This window comes from Primulina huaijiensis, unplaced genomic scaffold (assembly GCF_012295235.1).
Source record: "Primulina huaijiensis isolate GDHJ02 unplaced genomic scaffold, ASM1229523v2 scaffold3245, whole genome shotgun sequence".
Classification (NCBI taxonomy): domain Eukaryota; kingdom Viridiplantae; phylum Streptophyta; class Magnoliopsida; order Lamiales; family Gesneriaceae; genus Primulina; species Primulina huaijiensis.
Window position 1 is genome coordinate 208045 of NW_027357612.1, and position 15316 is coordinate 223360.

Sequence of the window (15316 nt, forward strand, 5' to 3'; positions counted from 1 at the left end):
TCCTTAACAACAATTTAAGGATTGAAAACAAAGAGAAAAAAATTACTAAATTTAGAAACTGAAGTTCTATATACGGATATTTTGTCACCAACTTAAAAAAAATCGGGCCGTGTTGGATTTGTGATCCGACCTGTTTTTGAATTTGAAAAAATTATACGGATCTCGACCCATTTTAAATTCAACCCAAACCAAGTCTTATTATTACGTTAGAAAATTATATTTATAATAATTTCTAATATATTGTTTTCAATTAGTATGTGACAAAAATTCGAATTTATTTTTTTTTCTTATAACAAAACTAAACGGGTTAGAAACTCTTAGGTCATGATTGATACATTTGAATGAAATGAAATAATAAGATATGAATGAAATAAATCAATCCGGTTTAAAAAAACCAGCAACACCCATTTAGCATATCACAAACCCAATCCAAATAAAACGGATCTGAGTCCGTGCAATTGTACCCGACCCATTGTAATCCCTGCTCGGTAGTCTGTCTTGTCACCAAAGCAAACTCTCTACAAGAAACCAAAAACCCCTAAAGGCAAACCAAACAGAGAGGGCTTAAATCGGCAGTAGAAGAAGTAAAGAAGGCAATATGAGCAGCATAGGCACAGGATACGATCTTTCGGTGACTACGTTCTCGCCCGACGGCCGCGTTTTCCAGATCGAGTACGCAGCCAAAGCCGTTGACAACAGCGGCACTGTCGTTGCCATCAGATGCAAAGACGGCGTGGTTATGGTATGTGCGAGCAAGTTTCAAGCTTGATTATTTTCTGTGGTGCTTGGAGTTTTTGTCTATTTATTCGGAATTTTACTGATTTGTTGACAAAAATTATATTATGACAGGGAGTGGAGAAGCTGATTGCTTCGAAGATGATGTTGCCAGGGTCTAATCGAAGGATCCATGCGGTTCACCGCCACTCTGGCATGGTATCCGTCCATTACTCTTTACTTTCTTAGCAAATGCTTGTGCATTTTTTATTTGTTTTGGGGCATTTCAGATTCAATCCTACATTTGGTAATTTGGGTTACTTTGATTGTGCATTATTATGCAGAGAGTTATCGGGTACATAAGAGTTGGTATTAGCACTGAAGAAGTCGACTGGTGCATTTCCAATCAGTCTAGATTTCGGCACCCGTTAAAAGAATTGTCAACATGAAATAAGATTGTCTAGAACTGATTCACTTAGAATGTAATTTTCTTTTATAATAACCAAATTAAAAGCTTGCCCTTCTTCTTCTTGAAAGTTTGATAAAAAGTGCTCGTTTCTACAAGTATCTTCCAGTTTTTAACATGTACCTTCCAAGATTGGAAACCTTCTTTTATGTTTTACTCATAAAAAGTTGAAGTGAAAGAGAATTTGAACTTAGTTTGAGATCGATGACTTCATTCGTCTTTGAGTCCTTGAACAAGAAGACTTGGTGTTTGCTAGAACAAACAATGAGAAGGATTCTTATATACATACATGTATATATCTATATGCATATTTAAGTTTAGCAGATTCATGGAAACAATTTTATAGTTTAAGTTCTTATTGTGTCTTTGCTAATGCTCTTCCATTTGCAGGCTGTTGCTGGACTGGCTGCAGATGGCAGGCAAATTGTGACACGGGCAAAATCTGAAGCAGCTAATTATGAGAGGTATGCTTTTACATGTCTTGTCTGATTATCTTCGTTGTTCTCGCACTGTTGCACTCAAAATATGACAGGGAGTTTCGACGGTATTAACTTATATGCCTGCATATCATTGCACAACTAATCTCACTCCATACTTCCCCCTTCTTTACTCCTGTTCTGTGAGTGTTCCTACAGTGTCCAATATATGCATGGCCATGTTTCTTGTCGAGTTGAGGAGACTAGAACTGATCCTTAAGCTTTCGGATTCATTTACTTGAAGGATGCTTATGGACACCTGTTATGTGGATATATCTCAGTCGTGCTTTATTAGTTGGACTTTTGTAATCCATAGTGTGGGTTGGTTGCCTTTGGTTTTGATGCAGAAGAACGCAAATGAGATTAGGAATTTGATGTATGGCATCAGAAGATTTGGATTTTTCAAATGTTGGGGTGGGCCTCCATAGATATCGGATAATCTGAAACATTGGTCTGGAGTTGAGCGTTCTGGATGGAGGATGGGGAGCAAATGGAAACCTTGGGTTCATGTTTGGCTTTGGAAAATCAATGTATGAAAATAATATTTACTGGTTAAATCTAGTTGAAGAGTAACAAATTACAAACTTCACTTAAACGAAGGAGCTTAAACAACATAAATCAGCCACAACAGTTTTCCTTTCGGCCATTGGATCCTGTTCTAGTTATTTTGATCTAAATAAGAATGTAAAATTACACTTGACATATCACCAAGAGCAGCAGCTTGCTGAAGGCTGAGATTAACCATATACAGACAATCATCGAATAAAATTTGCAGTACTCCAGCAGTTTTTGCTATCGTTGCCTGGTGAATTTCAGAAATTTTTGGATTTTCCGATGATTTATCAACATGCAGTTCATGACTAATTTTTGCTCAGTATAAATGTCTGTTGTTGACATTGAATGCCCATTGAATTCATTGGGCATCTTTTTTATGCTATTATATACTTTTATTTTCAGTGTGTATGGTGATCAAATTCCTGTGAAAGAACTCGCAGAACGTGTTGCTAGTTATGTGCATCTGTGCACGCTGTATTGGTGGCTCAGGTTTGCTTTTGCATCTCTTTTCACACGCGTCTCTTCCAGTGGTCTGTTTTCTGCACGTGAACCCAATCATTGAATTTTGCAGGCCCTTTGGATGTGGAGTAATTTTGGGAGGTTATGATAGAGATGGACCGCAGTTGTACTTGGTTGAACCTTCTGGAGTTTCCTATGTTAGTCGTTTCTTGCATTAATTGGAAATTATGGTTATATCATTCAATAATCCAGTCTTATAAATTTATACCTATGTTATGGTTTCCATGTTCTTTTGTCTATTAATATTAATGAATACCATGTATCCTCGTATTAAATTTGTAATATTTTGGTTCTTATGTGTCTCTCTATCATGTGCATATTCTTTTTGATGCAGAGATACTTTGGTGCTGCGATTGGAAAGGGCAGGCAGGCTGCAAAAACGTGAGTGCTGCAAAAACTTTATTTATCCTGGAAAAATATAATGGGCATTTTCATTTTTTCCCTGTATTTTGTTTGGTTATTATATTGATCATCGGTAAGTAATGAATTTCTTTATGTGGTAAATGACATTGGCTTTGTTTGGATTCTAGGGTTGAAGCCTCCTTGGTTGATGTTTTTTCTTTTTATAATTGACCACCAAAATAACCTATAATCTTTCTTTCATGAAACAGGCTTATTCTTTTGCCAAGGCATCTTTATTTTATTTACATATCTTTGCATACGGTGAACTTTGATTATCTGAAACTTCTGAGGTATCATGTTGTGTTGATAGGGAAATCGAAAAATTAAAGCTTTCAGAAATGACATGTCGGCAAGGCATTATTGAGGTGGCCAAGATGTGAGTTTTATCTTCTAAATTATGTGTGGATTTACATTATGTATTTATTTTGCGTGTCATTTTATATTGGCTATTAACCTTGTTAGATTGGTTTTGTAGTCTGAATTGTTCCTGAATATCTGTCAAATGGATACAAATTTGGTTTTTGTGTTTATGATCACCGCTTTAAAAAAATTTTACAATTTTTTGGGGATTATGGAATGTGGTATTGTACTAATTGTATCATCATAGTTTCATTCTTGTGTGATACATATGGATTTTAGTTTCTGTTAACGCTGGATGTTTCGATTTTGATAAGGACTTCATGGTTTTTATTTAGCAATTCAAGCATCTTCACGGTACTACCATGAAATTTACATCCACTTATTTTGTTTTTTTTACTGAGCTGTAAATTGTCACGTCTTAGTTTCAGACTGATAGCATGTGCAAAATAATATTGTTTTTCGATTTTCTTCATTTTTCTCTCTATCAATTATAAGGTCCCATCTTTCATATTTTGATGTGCTTCCTTTTTCATAAGCAGTATTTATGGAGTACACGATGAAGCAAAGGACAAAGCATTTGAGTTGGAAATGAGCTGGGTATGTGACGAATCAAACCGCCTGCATCAAAAGGTGAACATTGAACGTATAGAGATCTAATGCAAACTCATTTGTTGCTTAAGACACTTCTGGCCATAATTTTAAAACGCTGTTAAATTTTTAGATATTTTATCGGTGTCAGTGAAGTGAATGAAATCCAAATTAGGAACTCTAGACTAAAAGTATCTAGTTGCTCAGCAAAAATGCTGTTAAGCTTTAAAGCTCCACGTATGGATTTGGTTAGTTGAGGATCAGTCAGTCAAAATTTGTTGAGAAACTTCATATTAGGATACAAAATTGAATGGAAAATGTTTAGTGTCTAGTATGCCTATTGTTTTTTTTTTTTTGGAAAACATGTATGCCTACTGTTAAAATCATGCATTGGGGGGAGTTTATGGCTGGACTGGCTCTAAGTAAAGACTCTTGATTGGAAAAATCTAGTGGAGTGGCAAGGGGGCAATCGGCTCCTCTTTAGATGAATTTGTTTTGAAATTTTTACCTGTAATTTTTGTAACACTGCATATTACGCCCACTAAAATCCATTGAATTGTGATCTCACTCGTGATTCGCTCTCCTCTCCTAGATCCCTGGATTGACACCCCCATCTGTCCTCAAATGACATTGTAGATAGTATTTAGAATGCACATTCAGTCTCTCATTTCACTGTGCTGTTTTTCCTCGGCATGTCTCACCCCCCTCCCTGACTTGAAATATCAGTTCCTTGATGTTTAATCTTCATTTTTATTTGAAATGGTGGATGATATCCCTTCGTCATTTTGATTAATCAGGTTCCAGACGACCTGTTAGAAGAAGCCAAGACAGCAGCCAAAGCCGCACTTGAGGAAATGGATGCTGATTAGGTGTCTCTTAAAATAGATGTTTCTTGTACTGTGCCATGAAAAATCTTCATAAACTTGAATTTGGAACCTTTGAACACTGTTCTTGCATTTCAGAGATCAATTTATACTCGAGGCCCCATTTTTCAAATTTCAGTTTGTTTCTACCAATTTCTTGTCATGAGAATTCGATTGAGTAGGATGCCTGATACATTGTTTAGTGTATGAAATGAGCTGCAGTTGAAAAAAGAAGTATATAACCGTAGAAAGTACGTCTTATTTCGTGGATCCCGCGGAGAGTATAGATAAATCTTTCAAAGTTCTTTAAATCGTTTAATTAGGGGAAAAAATAATCATAGTTCATTTTATTTTCATATTTATTATTCAATTTCTATCTTAACAACTCATGACGGGACAATTATCGGAGGCTATCTGGGTGCATTTCCTGATGTTTTTGGTGCTTTTGAAAATATGTTTTCAAAGATGACAAATATTGCATCTGTTATAATGTGTGTTGTCTGTACTCTATTTTATATACAAAATAATAATATTTTATTTATAAAATGGAGCCCATCAACATAAATTTTTAAATAATTGTATGATAATTAATTTGATATACAGATAACGATGTGAAATGAATTTGATTCATGAAAATCTCGTACAATAATCAAATGAAGTTTTGAGTACATTCAATACAATATCAATATCATTTAAAGTTGATAAAATCCAATAATTGAAACTCAATAGTGAAAAATTCAAAGAAAACTAGACATTGAATTCAGTCATTGATTGCAATACAGCATCGAAGTGTCACATTCTCACGGCTTTAAATGCCATCTGTCTCATCTGCCAACAAGTTGCTCTCCCCCCGGCCCCCTTCATTATTTAACAAGTGAATAATAATGTAAAAAAACATGTTTATTTAATCAATTTGACGAATGGCTTTCCAATTAATCGGATAAATTTCCAAAAAAAAACCCCATTATTAATAGATCCCACAGCATTTTTTTTAATACCATCTCTTGACACACAATGTGTACCTGTACATTTAATTTTTGAATAGATATATTGTGAAACGGTCTCACGAATCTTTATCTGTGAGACGGGTCAACCATAACGATATTCACAATAAAAAATAATACTCTTAGCATAAAAATTAATATTTTTTCATGGATAACACAAATAAGATATTTGTATCACAAAATACGATCCGAGAGACTTTCTCACACAAATTTTTACTTTAATTTTTATATAAAGTGTGAGTTTTAGGTATATTAATTGTTATGCATAAAGTCTAATTATGTTACAATAGTTTTTGTTCAATTTTATTTCATTATTCGTGATCAATAATATACTTTTATGATTTTGATGTTAAAGATTTCAAATTTATAATAAAAAAATTCATTACAACTTGTTAATAAAATTTAGATTTTTAGTTAATTTTTTAATTAAATTTGTTGTGGATGATTTTCGACGTCCATATTAACATGAAATCAATTCAAATTATTCATTCAAATACAAACTCAAATCTAAATCGATCCAAACACGAAACCAAACATCCATGTCTAAACTAAAAAGCATCCTTTCAAGAACAAATTTCGCATGAAACTTGTAACAAATTAAATATATTTTAAAAAATTTTGAGAAACATTTAAAAACCAATTTTAAAGTGTCAGATCTACATTGTAACGTTACAACTTAAATACAGATCTACACTGTATTCAACGTTTCCGTCCCAAAATCGCAGCCTTTTTCTCTCTTTCTCCCTTGTGGTGCATGTTAAAATCCACTCGTCAATTATTTGCAGGAGGAGGGGATCGCTCTCAAATCTGTTTGCGGTCTATTGCGTTGTCCATATCTTATCTGTAATCTCGGAGAAAGCGAAAGCCAAGAACCGACCCGCATTTCTGCATTGCATTCCCTCGACACCCACTTGCTCCGCAGGTGATGTTCTTCATATGAGTTTATATGGTTCTTCATACTACATTTTGTTAGTGATTTTGGGATAGATTGGATTTTATCTCATATGCGAGCAATTGTGTTTCCCGGATATGTTTTTGGAGAGGTTTTCTTGTCTTTTCTTGAAATAAATTTGTTTTGTTTATGCCCTTTTGGGTTATTTGTTAGAGATTATACCATTATGGTGAGTTCTCGAGTTATCCACTCGCAGGGTTATACTTTGCTTCATTTGATTCTGATCCGCAAAGTATGGCCCTTTCAACGCTTCTTTTTTTTTTGGAAAGTACTTTACTTTCTTGTTAGGCTAATATGTCTGAATTTCATGTTGTGATTTTCTCTAGAAGAAAGATCAGATTTTTTTAATTATTATTATGGTATTATAATGCGATTCTATTCACGAGACCAAGGAAAAAAGAACTAAAAGTTATGTTGGTTGCAAGGGGGGAAATTGGTGGTACCTACGAGGTGATATGGAAAGGCTTGATTCGAAAGCCAAATTCTTTTATGATGGTTTGACATCGAACTTTTAAGAATCACCCCCTTGGTTCTTGTGTTTCTTTGCTTTAGGTCTTGAATCACTCTATTTTGATTTTTATGGGAAGATAGGTAGACATTTTTCCATTGAATTTGGCAGATACCGTGGTTTGATTGATTTGCTCTTCACCATATACTAATCTGTTTTTGTGAGCTTTCTTTGCCTATGTTTCATCAGGTGATTTGCTAGTGAATTAGTTTCCTGAAAAATACACAAATAGCGCATCAAGTTTGTGTTTGAAGCTATCATGTGCTTTAAATGGCTGGTTGACTGTATATAACTTATTCATCTCATTCTTCAAGTGCAAAACTATGTGTAAATAGAACTGGAATGCTGATGCTGTTGATATGCAGGATCTCGCCTTGTGTCCTGATTATCTTTCTGGAAAATTTTAACGCCCAGTAGTTCTTCAAAGCAGTTGCTAAGGGATCTTTATCTTTCCACAAAAGTTAAGAGTGAACTTTTGCTCTGACACAGCCTGCTATGGTAACGTTATCCACCCTTTCTTGTGGATATAGAATGTCTAGTAAAAGAATATATTGTGGTAAAAAAAAGATACTGAATTTGAAACTATTTACTTTGTGTTTGGTTAGCAAGGAGTAGTGGATATTTTTAATTTATGCTTGGTTAAGTAAATAATTTCATATCATTTACGCTTTGCATCCCTGCGTCCCATTTCCAAATAAGAATGAGAGGGAGCGAGAGATTTTTGTCTTTCTTACTGTACCGTGAATTTTGCATTTAGAATGAAACTCCATAATTGTTGTGTTTATATTGTTTAGGCAACTAATGAGAATCTTCCCCCGAACGTCATAAAACAACTAGCAAAGGAATTGAAGAACCTTGATGAAACTCCCCCAGAAGGAATTAAAGTAGGTGTGAATGACGATAACTTTTCAATTATCTTCGCTGACATTGAGGGCCCAGGTACGTTTCTTTGCCATTATCCTCTTGCACTTCAGTAAGTCATTTCCTTTTTGTGACTGTGTAATCGTGCAGCTGGGACTCCATATGAAAATGGAGTTTTTCGAATGAAGTTGATTCTGTCTCATGATTTCCCACATTCTCCTCCAAAAGGTTTGTCTTCGTTTATGCTGAATACAAATTCCATTCTTATCAGTCACGGATCAGAAAACATACTGTATATACTACCATTTTGATTTACTTTTTCTTCTCTCTTGGCTGTACGTTCCAGGCTACTTTATGACCAATATTTTTCATCCTAATATTGCAACTAATGGTGAAATATGTGTCAATGCTCTGAAGAAAGACTGGAACCCAAATCTTGGCTTACGCCATGTTTTAATTGTAAGTTCAGTCAATTTTGTGATCCCTTATAAAGTTGGTATTTTGCCTATTTAGAGATTTTTTTTAATCAATGTTCAGTACAATTTTAATTTTTTTCCTATCTCATATTATTTTTATTTGATAGGTTATCAGATGCTTATTGATTGAACCATTTCCAGAATCAGCTCTGAACGATCAGGCTGGCAAGATGCTGCGTGAGAATTATGATGAGTATGCTAAACATGCGAGGTAAGTCGTGACACCATGCTAGACTGCCTTATTTAAAGACTTGTATTTTTATCATGAACCACGCATCTGGTTGTGCTGCACTCTCATGATAACGAAATAAAAGTCAAAATTTAGACTTGCCAAGTAAAATGTTATGCAAAGACCCTCTTTTCCAGCTAAATTAAAGGAACAAGCCTAGAAAAAGTAGAGCATTTCTTTTGGGGTAATTTGCCTACTTCAAATTAAAGATGGTTCAAAAATGATAGTTACAGATTTCCCCAGTCTTTCCCCATACATTGTTGATTCATCGTATTACTGATTTGTGATTAACAGAAGTGTTCAAAATAACTAACATATTTGAGATTTTCTATTCACCGTGTAATGGACTATGGACTTGTGTGGAAAACCAAGACTTGGATGTGTATCGAAAGTGATAAATCCTCTTGCCGTCATCCTTAAAATGACACTTTCTCTAACTTTATTGAAGATTATAATTCATGCATAGAGTTGTCGGCCTGAGCTCTTTCACAAGCACCTTAGGCAAGATTCTAACACAATGAACTCCTCTAGTGGCTGGTTTGTAGCCACTATTGCTTGAAGAATCCATTTTGTGACTTTGTAGATATTTCAACTCTTTTTCCACATACAATTTGGGATTGTCGTTGGTTGTTACAGTTGTGATCAATCACACTCACGGTTTGTGTGTTATTCTTTTCCTTATCCGACTTATTTAAAATCAACAGAGTTATCACGGAAATTCATGCTCTCAAGCCAAAGCCTAAGTTCAAAACTGGAACTATATCCGAGTCCGCCGCCACCATAAACGTAGACCAAACAAATTCTTCAGTAAAGAGTGTCGACCACAAGAATGCCACATCATTTACTGAACAACCTTCACCACTGGCCCCAAAACCTGAAAATGGTCAAGATCAGCAATCAGTTACTTCATCGACTGAGACAGGAGTTAGTGGGTCGGCTACATCGACACAAAAGAAAGAATCTGGACTGACTAAAGTTCCCGCAGACAAAAAGAAGATGGATGCTAGAAAGAAAAGCCTGAAGAGATTATAAAGATCCATCGGATAAACCATGTTACATTTCTGATATCTTTGCCTTTTTCACGTCATATTAAAGTTGGAGTTGTGGCTGTTGCACTCTTGCTTCTCATATGCATTATGATATTCTTGCTAATAGTGGAGGACGTTTCTAAGTGCTGTGCCAATCAATTAGGCTTGTGGTGGAACAGTTGGTTTAGTAAAACGAAAGTTACCGATTTGATTCGTACTGAGGCAACTTCCAAGTAAAAATGACAGCTTGAAATTCTTTTTTTAAAAAAAAAAAATCGGTCACATATTGAATTTCTCGTTGCATTACATGAAAGGGCAATGTCCTATACCTCACGTAAAAAAGAAACTTAGTCAAACATGATAGGCAACTGATAAGGTTGAATTAACCATATTTTAGATAATTCAATTAAAAGTTCGGGGCGACCTTTCGGTCGGCTTGTGTAAACTAAACAATGACCACTTTCATTTTTCAAGCAAATCAAGCCGATCGATTTTTTCATTAAAACAAATTGAATCAAAATAATAACGATTAATTAAGTGGATAACTTGATTAGTTGAATTTTTTTAACAATTCATTTATTAAGAATTTAACATAGACTTGAATAAAAAAATCAATTTATTTATTAACTAAGGAATATTATTAATTCCAGTTTTGTGGTTCCAAAATTTTTTATTAAAATTTTGTAATCTTCCAATTCTATGGCCAGGTTGAATTTTACAATCTCGCATCGAGTCCCTTGGGTCGCTAGTGCACATGCCGGTAAGATGTAAAAATTATACACCAATAGCGATTTCTTAACAAGTTCAACACGGTACTTCGAATATTTCCATAGAAGTCGTCGGATACCATCACAAGAAGCCATTAATTTTTTCAAAAACTTCAATACCAAAAAAAGAGATGATGAAAAAAGGAAACTAGCAACTCATGAACACCAGTTCCACCCTCTGTTCATCCTTCTCCGAGATAAATTTGTCCAACTTCAAGTTCATAATTTCATGTAATTTTTGGAGGTAGGAACATTACTTGGCCATCATAACCTTAACAAACTCTTCGTAGTTGATCTGTCCGTCCCCATCAACATCCGCCTCCCGGATCATCTCATCCACTTCTTCATCAGTCAGCTTCTCGCCAAGATTTGTCATTACGTGGCGAAGTTCAGCAGCAGATATGAAACCATTTTGGTCTTTGTCAAAGACACGGAAAGCCTCTTTCAATTCCTCCTCAGAGTCTGTGTCCTTCATTTTCCTTGCCATGAGATTCAAGAACTCAGGAAAGTCTATGGTTCCATTACCATCAGCATCCACCTCGTTGATCATGTCCTGGAGCTCAGCTTCGGTTGGATTCTGTCCCAAAGATCTCATCACAGTACCGAGCTCCTTGGTTGTGATGCAACCTGCACATGGTTTTGACTATTTATTTAAATAACTACAAGAGTAAGAAAAACCGGGATCGACATCCCTGTAATCTGAGTGAAAACACATCCAAAGAGATGGTGATAATTCAGTCACTTCAAATCTTTTGAAACCAAATACATAATTGAAACAGATGACAAATAAATCAAACACAAATTAGTACATATAGTTTGTAGATGTTAAAAACCCACAAGCCAACCGTCTATATTCAAGGATCAGTGAGACTTACTCCTTGGGACTCGAGATAAGGAGACAAGCATGTCTTAACTGTGAAACCCTAAATTAGGTGCGCCTCAAGTCATTTTCAAGGTGCCCCTTATATATAGAGATAAGAAATCGAATATCAAATCCAGAATCTTAGGAATTCATTTTCACTAGTAATTACCAAGTATTTGCCCCTTTTTATACCCATACATCTGATTGCGTCTCAAGTCTCTCATAACCATGTATAGTAGAATAGATAAGATTGACAAAATGAGTTCCAAAGGCAAAGTGATTGTCATGAAATTAAGACAAGTACACAAGATCCGGTCTTATGATTGAGGGCCTTTTCAATTTCGGGTTGAGCAACCTCGATGAGAGCTACAAGAATTAAAACAGTATCAAGGTTTTATTGTAGTTATAGTTACCCCATTGTGATATCGCTTAGGATACCAAGGGAAAACCAATAAGCTGAAAATGGGAAAAAATATGTCAACATGACTTACGATGGTATCACTTGTTATGCTAACATGTTCCTCACTGATGGAAGACATGAATTGCTGCTCTTTTTGCCACAGACAATGCATTTATTTCTTTCTTTTCACCCCAAATCGGCAAATTGAGTTGTAAAAAGATGATACTCGAGGGCATGTACATCAAAGATGGCATTTACTTTCTTTTTTTTTCCCTGAAAATTGACCCAACTAGATTTGTTTTCAATTGAAAGGATTACTTATTAGTTCCTATCATCGCCTTTTCAATCTCTTTTCCAGTGAATTTGAAAACGTGATGATAGGAACTAACTTCTCATTAAATAACTTTTTCAATCTCTTTCAACCATCTTTGATGAACAACAAATACCAAGATTTTTTTCTTGACAGATAAACACCAAAAGATGACCACGGTGACCGCAACTACGTTTCCAGATCAGGGATAATTTAATTCAAAACAAAAAAAAATATCTGCCATAAAACACAAAACCCACATAAAGAAAAGACCAAATCCACACAAAATCCCAGCTTTTTCACACAAACATAAGCATATGGAAGAAATTTCTCAATAAAAAATTGAAGAGAAGAATGGTCGAACCATCTCCATCCTTGTCAAAAAGACTGAAGGCCTCCTTGAACTCAGAGATCTGGTCATCCGACAACTGATCCGCCATTCCTTCAACTCAAAATTTCTTGGATTCTGATTGCTTTGTGGAATTGAAGAAATGAATGAAAAGAGCGATGAGATGGGGCCTCTGGTTTACCAGTTATCAGCGTTATATATATCAGATACAGAAGACGCCGATTATTGAGTGGCAGAGATAAATTTAGTACATTAAATTAACATCCGCTAATTTTCTTGTTTGCGTTGCATAAAAATTTAAACTTTTTGACGACAATAATGATATCCCGTTGTGTCCGGACGTGATTGGCTCGGACTTTTCTGTAGCTACGATCTTCCCGCTTTGCCCCTACTTTCATTTCTCAAAATATAATTTAGAACTTTTCTAATAAAAATTTAAATTATTAGAACTTTGTTTTAAAAAATAATGAATAAATCGATTTTTTTTAAACTCATAAATCGATTATTGTCCAAATTTTTACTTAAAAAATAACCGAAGTTACAAAATATACAACTGTAACATATTAAAAATGAAATTTAATAACATATAATGTTAAAATCAAACATTATAAAAATTGTAATTTTTCTTAAAATTAATTCCAAACACCAATGATGTTATATAAATTTAAAAAATGAGACAAAATTTTTTTATACAAAGTTTGTGTTATATAGTTAGGAAGGAAGTGAAAAGACTAAAAAAAAATCCGATAAAAAATAGTTCAAAAAATCTAATGTTTTTGAGGTTTCTTCAGAATCCAGCACCGTTCTGCCAGTTCTTTACACCAATCTTCGTATGCGGGAAATGGGGTGACTGTGAATGAGAAAAATGGGGGTTGTTTTAAGGATTATGGTGCCAATATTGTGAAGTTATCTTCTTTTTCTTATATTGTTAAGAAGGACAAGCGTGGATGGTGATTAACCCTGTTTCGATTGCGTTAGATGCTGCTGTTCCAGGTTTTCTCCAGCTGACCTCTATGTTTTTTGTTTCCCTTTTTGTCTTTAAAAGCTACATTTTTTTATGCACCTCAGAGTTTGTTTTTCTGCGTTACTTATTCATTGGGCCTACTAGATAAGATGTAAATTATATGAATGTGTCCAATGTTAAATGATGCATGTCGCCCTAAAACTTTCTCTCTACAAATGGAGTATAAGTTTGGATTTATCGCAATGTGCAAAACAAATCTCTGCTTACCCTGATCCCTTCTCTCCTGAAAATGCATCATGTCCATTTGTTTTGGAAGAGTTGTAAATGATTTCCAAATTGGAAGAGATGTGTATGATTTCTGATTTGGATGTTGTGTATTGAGATAAGGGCCTTTCAAGATTATGTTAGGTTGTAAGTCAATTGTGATATCTAGATCAGAGTTCAAATTTCTTCTACTTAATTTGTTTTGGACTGTGAGAGGCATCGCTTCCTATAGTTATTAAAAACTGAGAGGCACACTCCCTGGCACTGGGCAGAACACTTTACTGAAGCATGAGCATAGACTGTGAACACCATTCATTTGGTGCTTCTTAAGCGCTTTTTGTGATATACAATAGAATTTGCTACTTCACTAATTAATGTTTGTTTTAATTGTCGTTTGGTAGTTTGTTGAACACATTTCACATGCTATACTATAGAATTTTCTGTAAATATCTAGATTCTAGAACGTATGCCTCAGTATTGTTTCAACAAGGCGCACAGTTCATCTTGTACCTAAGCTGCTAGAGACATATGTACTTTAAATAACCATATATGTTCCTATCTTGCTCTAGAATAAATTAAGTTGAAAAAAATATTTGCATCCAATTTTCCACTGATTTCTTGCTGACAAGTTTGTAACTCGGTGAAACTTATTCAAATCATGCAGCTGGAAAACAATGCGGTCTCAAGGGGATACTCTGAGGTGACCATTGATGCGAATGAAGTTGCTATTGCCACGAGTCCTAGCGGCACTGCACATGCTTTGGTGAACATCGACACAACACAATGCACATTCTTCATGGGATGCCAGGATAATGTTATAAATTATAATAGCTCAGCTTCTGATTTCAAAGTTTGGAAAGGTCTATAGTGTTTTTCGCTCATCTTATGTTAGCATTATATGGAGTCTTTTCTTCTGTGAATGATTCAGAACAACCCAACAGCGTAGATAGGACGATGATCTGATCTGTATAGAAGGCATAGTGCTTTCTTGATGTTGGCACCGGTGGGCGTGGTTGAGCTACCAGGCTTATCGATTAACTAATAATTCCTAACTGGGTCGAACCCAAAACGGTTGAGGAGTACCTCGTGCATGGCCAAAGCATCATTGTGGCATCCACGCAACTCATATGGGGTGTTAGGATAGTTACACCCCACAAGAAGAGCCATTTTCCTTGCCTTTTCCATCATGTTTTAGCAGATTCGTGGCAATCTTAGTTTCAACTTTGTGGTTGTGAGAAGTTTTTTGGGCGTTTTTTATATATTTGAATTTTCATGCTTATGACAGTTTATATAAATATGAGTACTCTTCTTGCAAGGAAGGGCATAAGTTTTTCCTTGCACAAATTGGTTTCCTTTGGGTACGCATATTGAATGATGTCCTCCAGTGCTTGCTTTCAAG

The 15316-nt window shown here is 35.1% G+C and overlaps 3 protein-coding genes across 8 annotated transcripts; 2 read left to right on the forward strand and 1 right to left on the reverse strand.

Annotated features, from left to right (window-relative positions):
• The first annotated feature begins 475 nt into the window (after nt 1-475).
• Nucleotides 476-5076, forward strand: LOC140968067 (proteasome subunit alpha type-3). The gene is made up of 9 exons (XM_073428910.1): nt 476-742; nt 850-933; nt 1571-1644; nt 2614-2700; nt 2783-2867; nt 3065-3111; nt 3443-3508; nt 4032-4122; nt 4878-5076. The coding sequence occupies exons 1-9, from the start codon at nt 599-601 to the stop codon at nt 4947-4949; spliced, it is 750 nt and encodes a 249-aa protein (XP_073285011.1). The 5' UTR covers nt 476-598; the 3' UTR covers nt 4950-5076.
• A 1550-nt stretch (nt 5077-6626) lies between these two features.
• LOC140968166 (ubiquitin-conjugating enzyme E2 22-like) lies at nt 6627-10222 on the forward strand. Of its 6 annotated transcripts, none has more exons than XM_073429033.1 (7): nt 6627-6869; nt 7743-7905; nt 8202-8346; nt 8419-8496; nt 8615-8727; nt 8852-8955; nt 9678-10222. In XM_073429033.1, the coding sequence occupies exons 2-7, from the start codon at nt 7903-7905 to the stop codon at nt 10003-10005; spliced, it is 771 nt and encodes a 256-aa protein (XP_073285134.1). In that variant the 5' UTR covers nt 6627-6869; nt 7743-7902; the 3' UTR covers nt 10006-10222. The 6 variants fall into 6 exon arrangements, with proteins under 6 accessions (XP_073285134.1, XP_073285133.1, XP_073285137.1 ...); XM_073429032.1 differs by having other exon boundaries at nt 7773-7905; XM_073429036.1 differs by lacking the exon at nt 6627-6869 and adding an exon at nt 6876-7068 and having other exon boundaries at nt 7773-7905.
• Nucleotides 10223-10762: 540 nt separating this feature from the next.
• Nucleotides 10763-12957, reverse strand: LOC140968134 (calmodulin-7-like). Its single transcript, XM_073428993.1, has 2 exons — nt 12705-12957; nt 10763-11395 (listed from the first exon to the last, which is right to left on the reverse strand). The coding sequence occupies exons 1-2, from the start codon at nt 12778-12780 to the stop codon at nt 11022-11024; spliced, it is 450 nt and encodes a 149-aa protein (XP_073285094.1). The 5' UTR covers nt 12781-12957; the 3' UTR covers nt 10763-11021.
• Between the last annotated feature and the right edge of the window lie 2359 nt (nt 12958-15316).

What these genes read in the sequence shown, in the direction of transcription:
- LOC140968067 (XM_073428910.1), top strand. Translation starts at nt 599, where the DNA reads ATGAGCAGCATAGGCACAGGATACGATCTTTCGGTGACTACGTTCTCG. An exon ending in ACGCTGTATTGGTGGCTCAG is followed by an intron (nt 2,701 to 2,782) that starts GTTTGCTTTTGC and finishes TGAATTTTGCAG; the next exon opens with GCCCTTTGGATGTGGAGTAA. An exon ending in GGCAGGCAGGCTGCAAAAAC is followed by an intron (nt 3,112 to 3,442) that starts GTGAGTGCTGCA and finishes TTGTGTTGATAG; the next exon opens with GGAAATCGAAAAATTAAAGC.
- LOC140968166 (XM_073429033.1), top strand. An exon ending in CCCACATTCTCCTCCAAAAG is followed by an intron (nt 8,497 to 8,614) that starts GTTTGTCTTCGT and finishes TGTACGTTCCAG; the next exon opens with GCTACTTTATGACCAATATT. An exon ending in GAGTATGCTAAACATGCGAG is followed by an intron (nt 8,956 to 9,677) that starts GTAAGTCGTGAC and finishes TAAAATCAACAG; the next exon opens with AGTTATCACGGAAATTCATG.
- LOC140968134 (XM_073428993.1), bottom strand. Translation starts at nt 12,780, where the DNA reads ATGGCGGATCAGTTGTCGGATGACCAGATCTCTGAGTTCAAGGAGGCC. An exon ending in TTTTGACAAGGATGGAGATG is followed by an intron (nt 11,396 to 12,704) that starts GTTCGACCATTC and finishes AACCATGTGCAG; the next exon opens with GTTGCATCACAACCAAGGAG.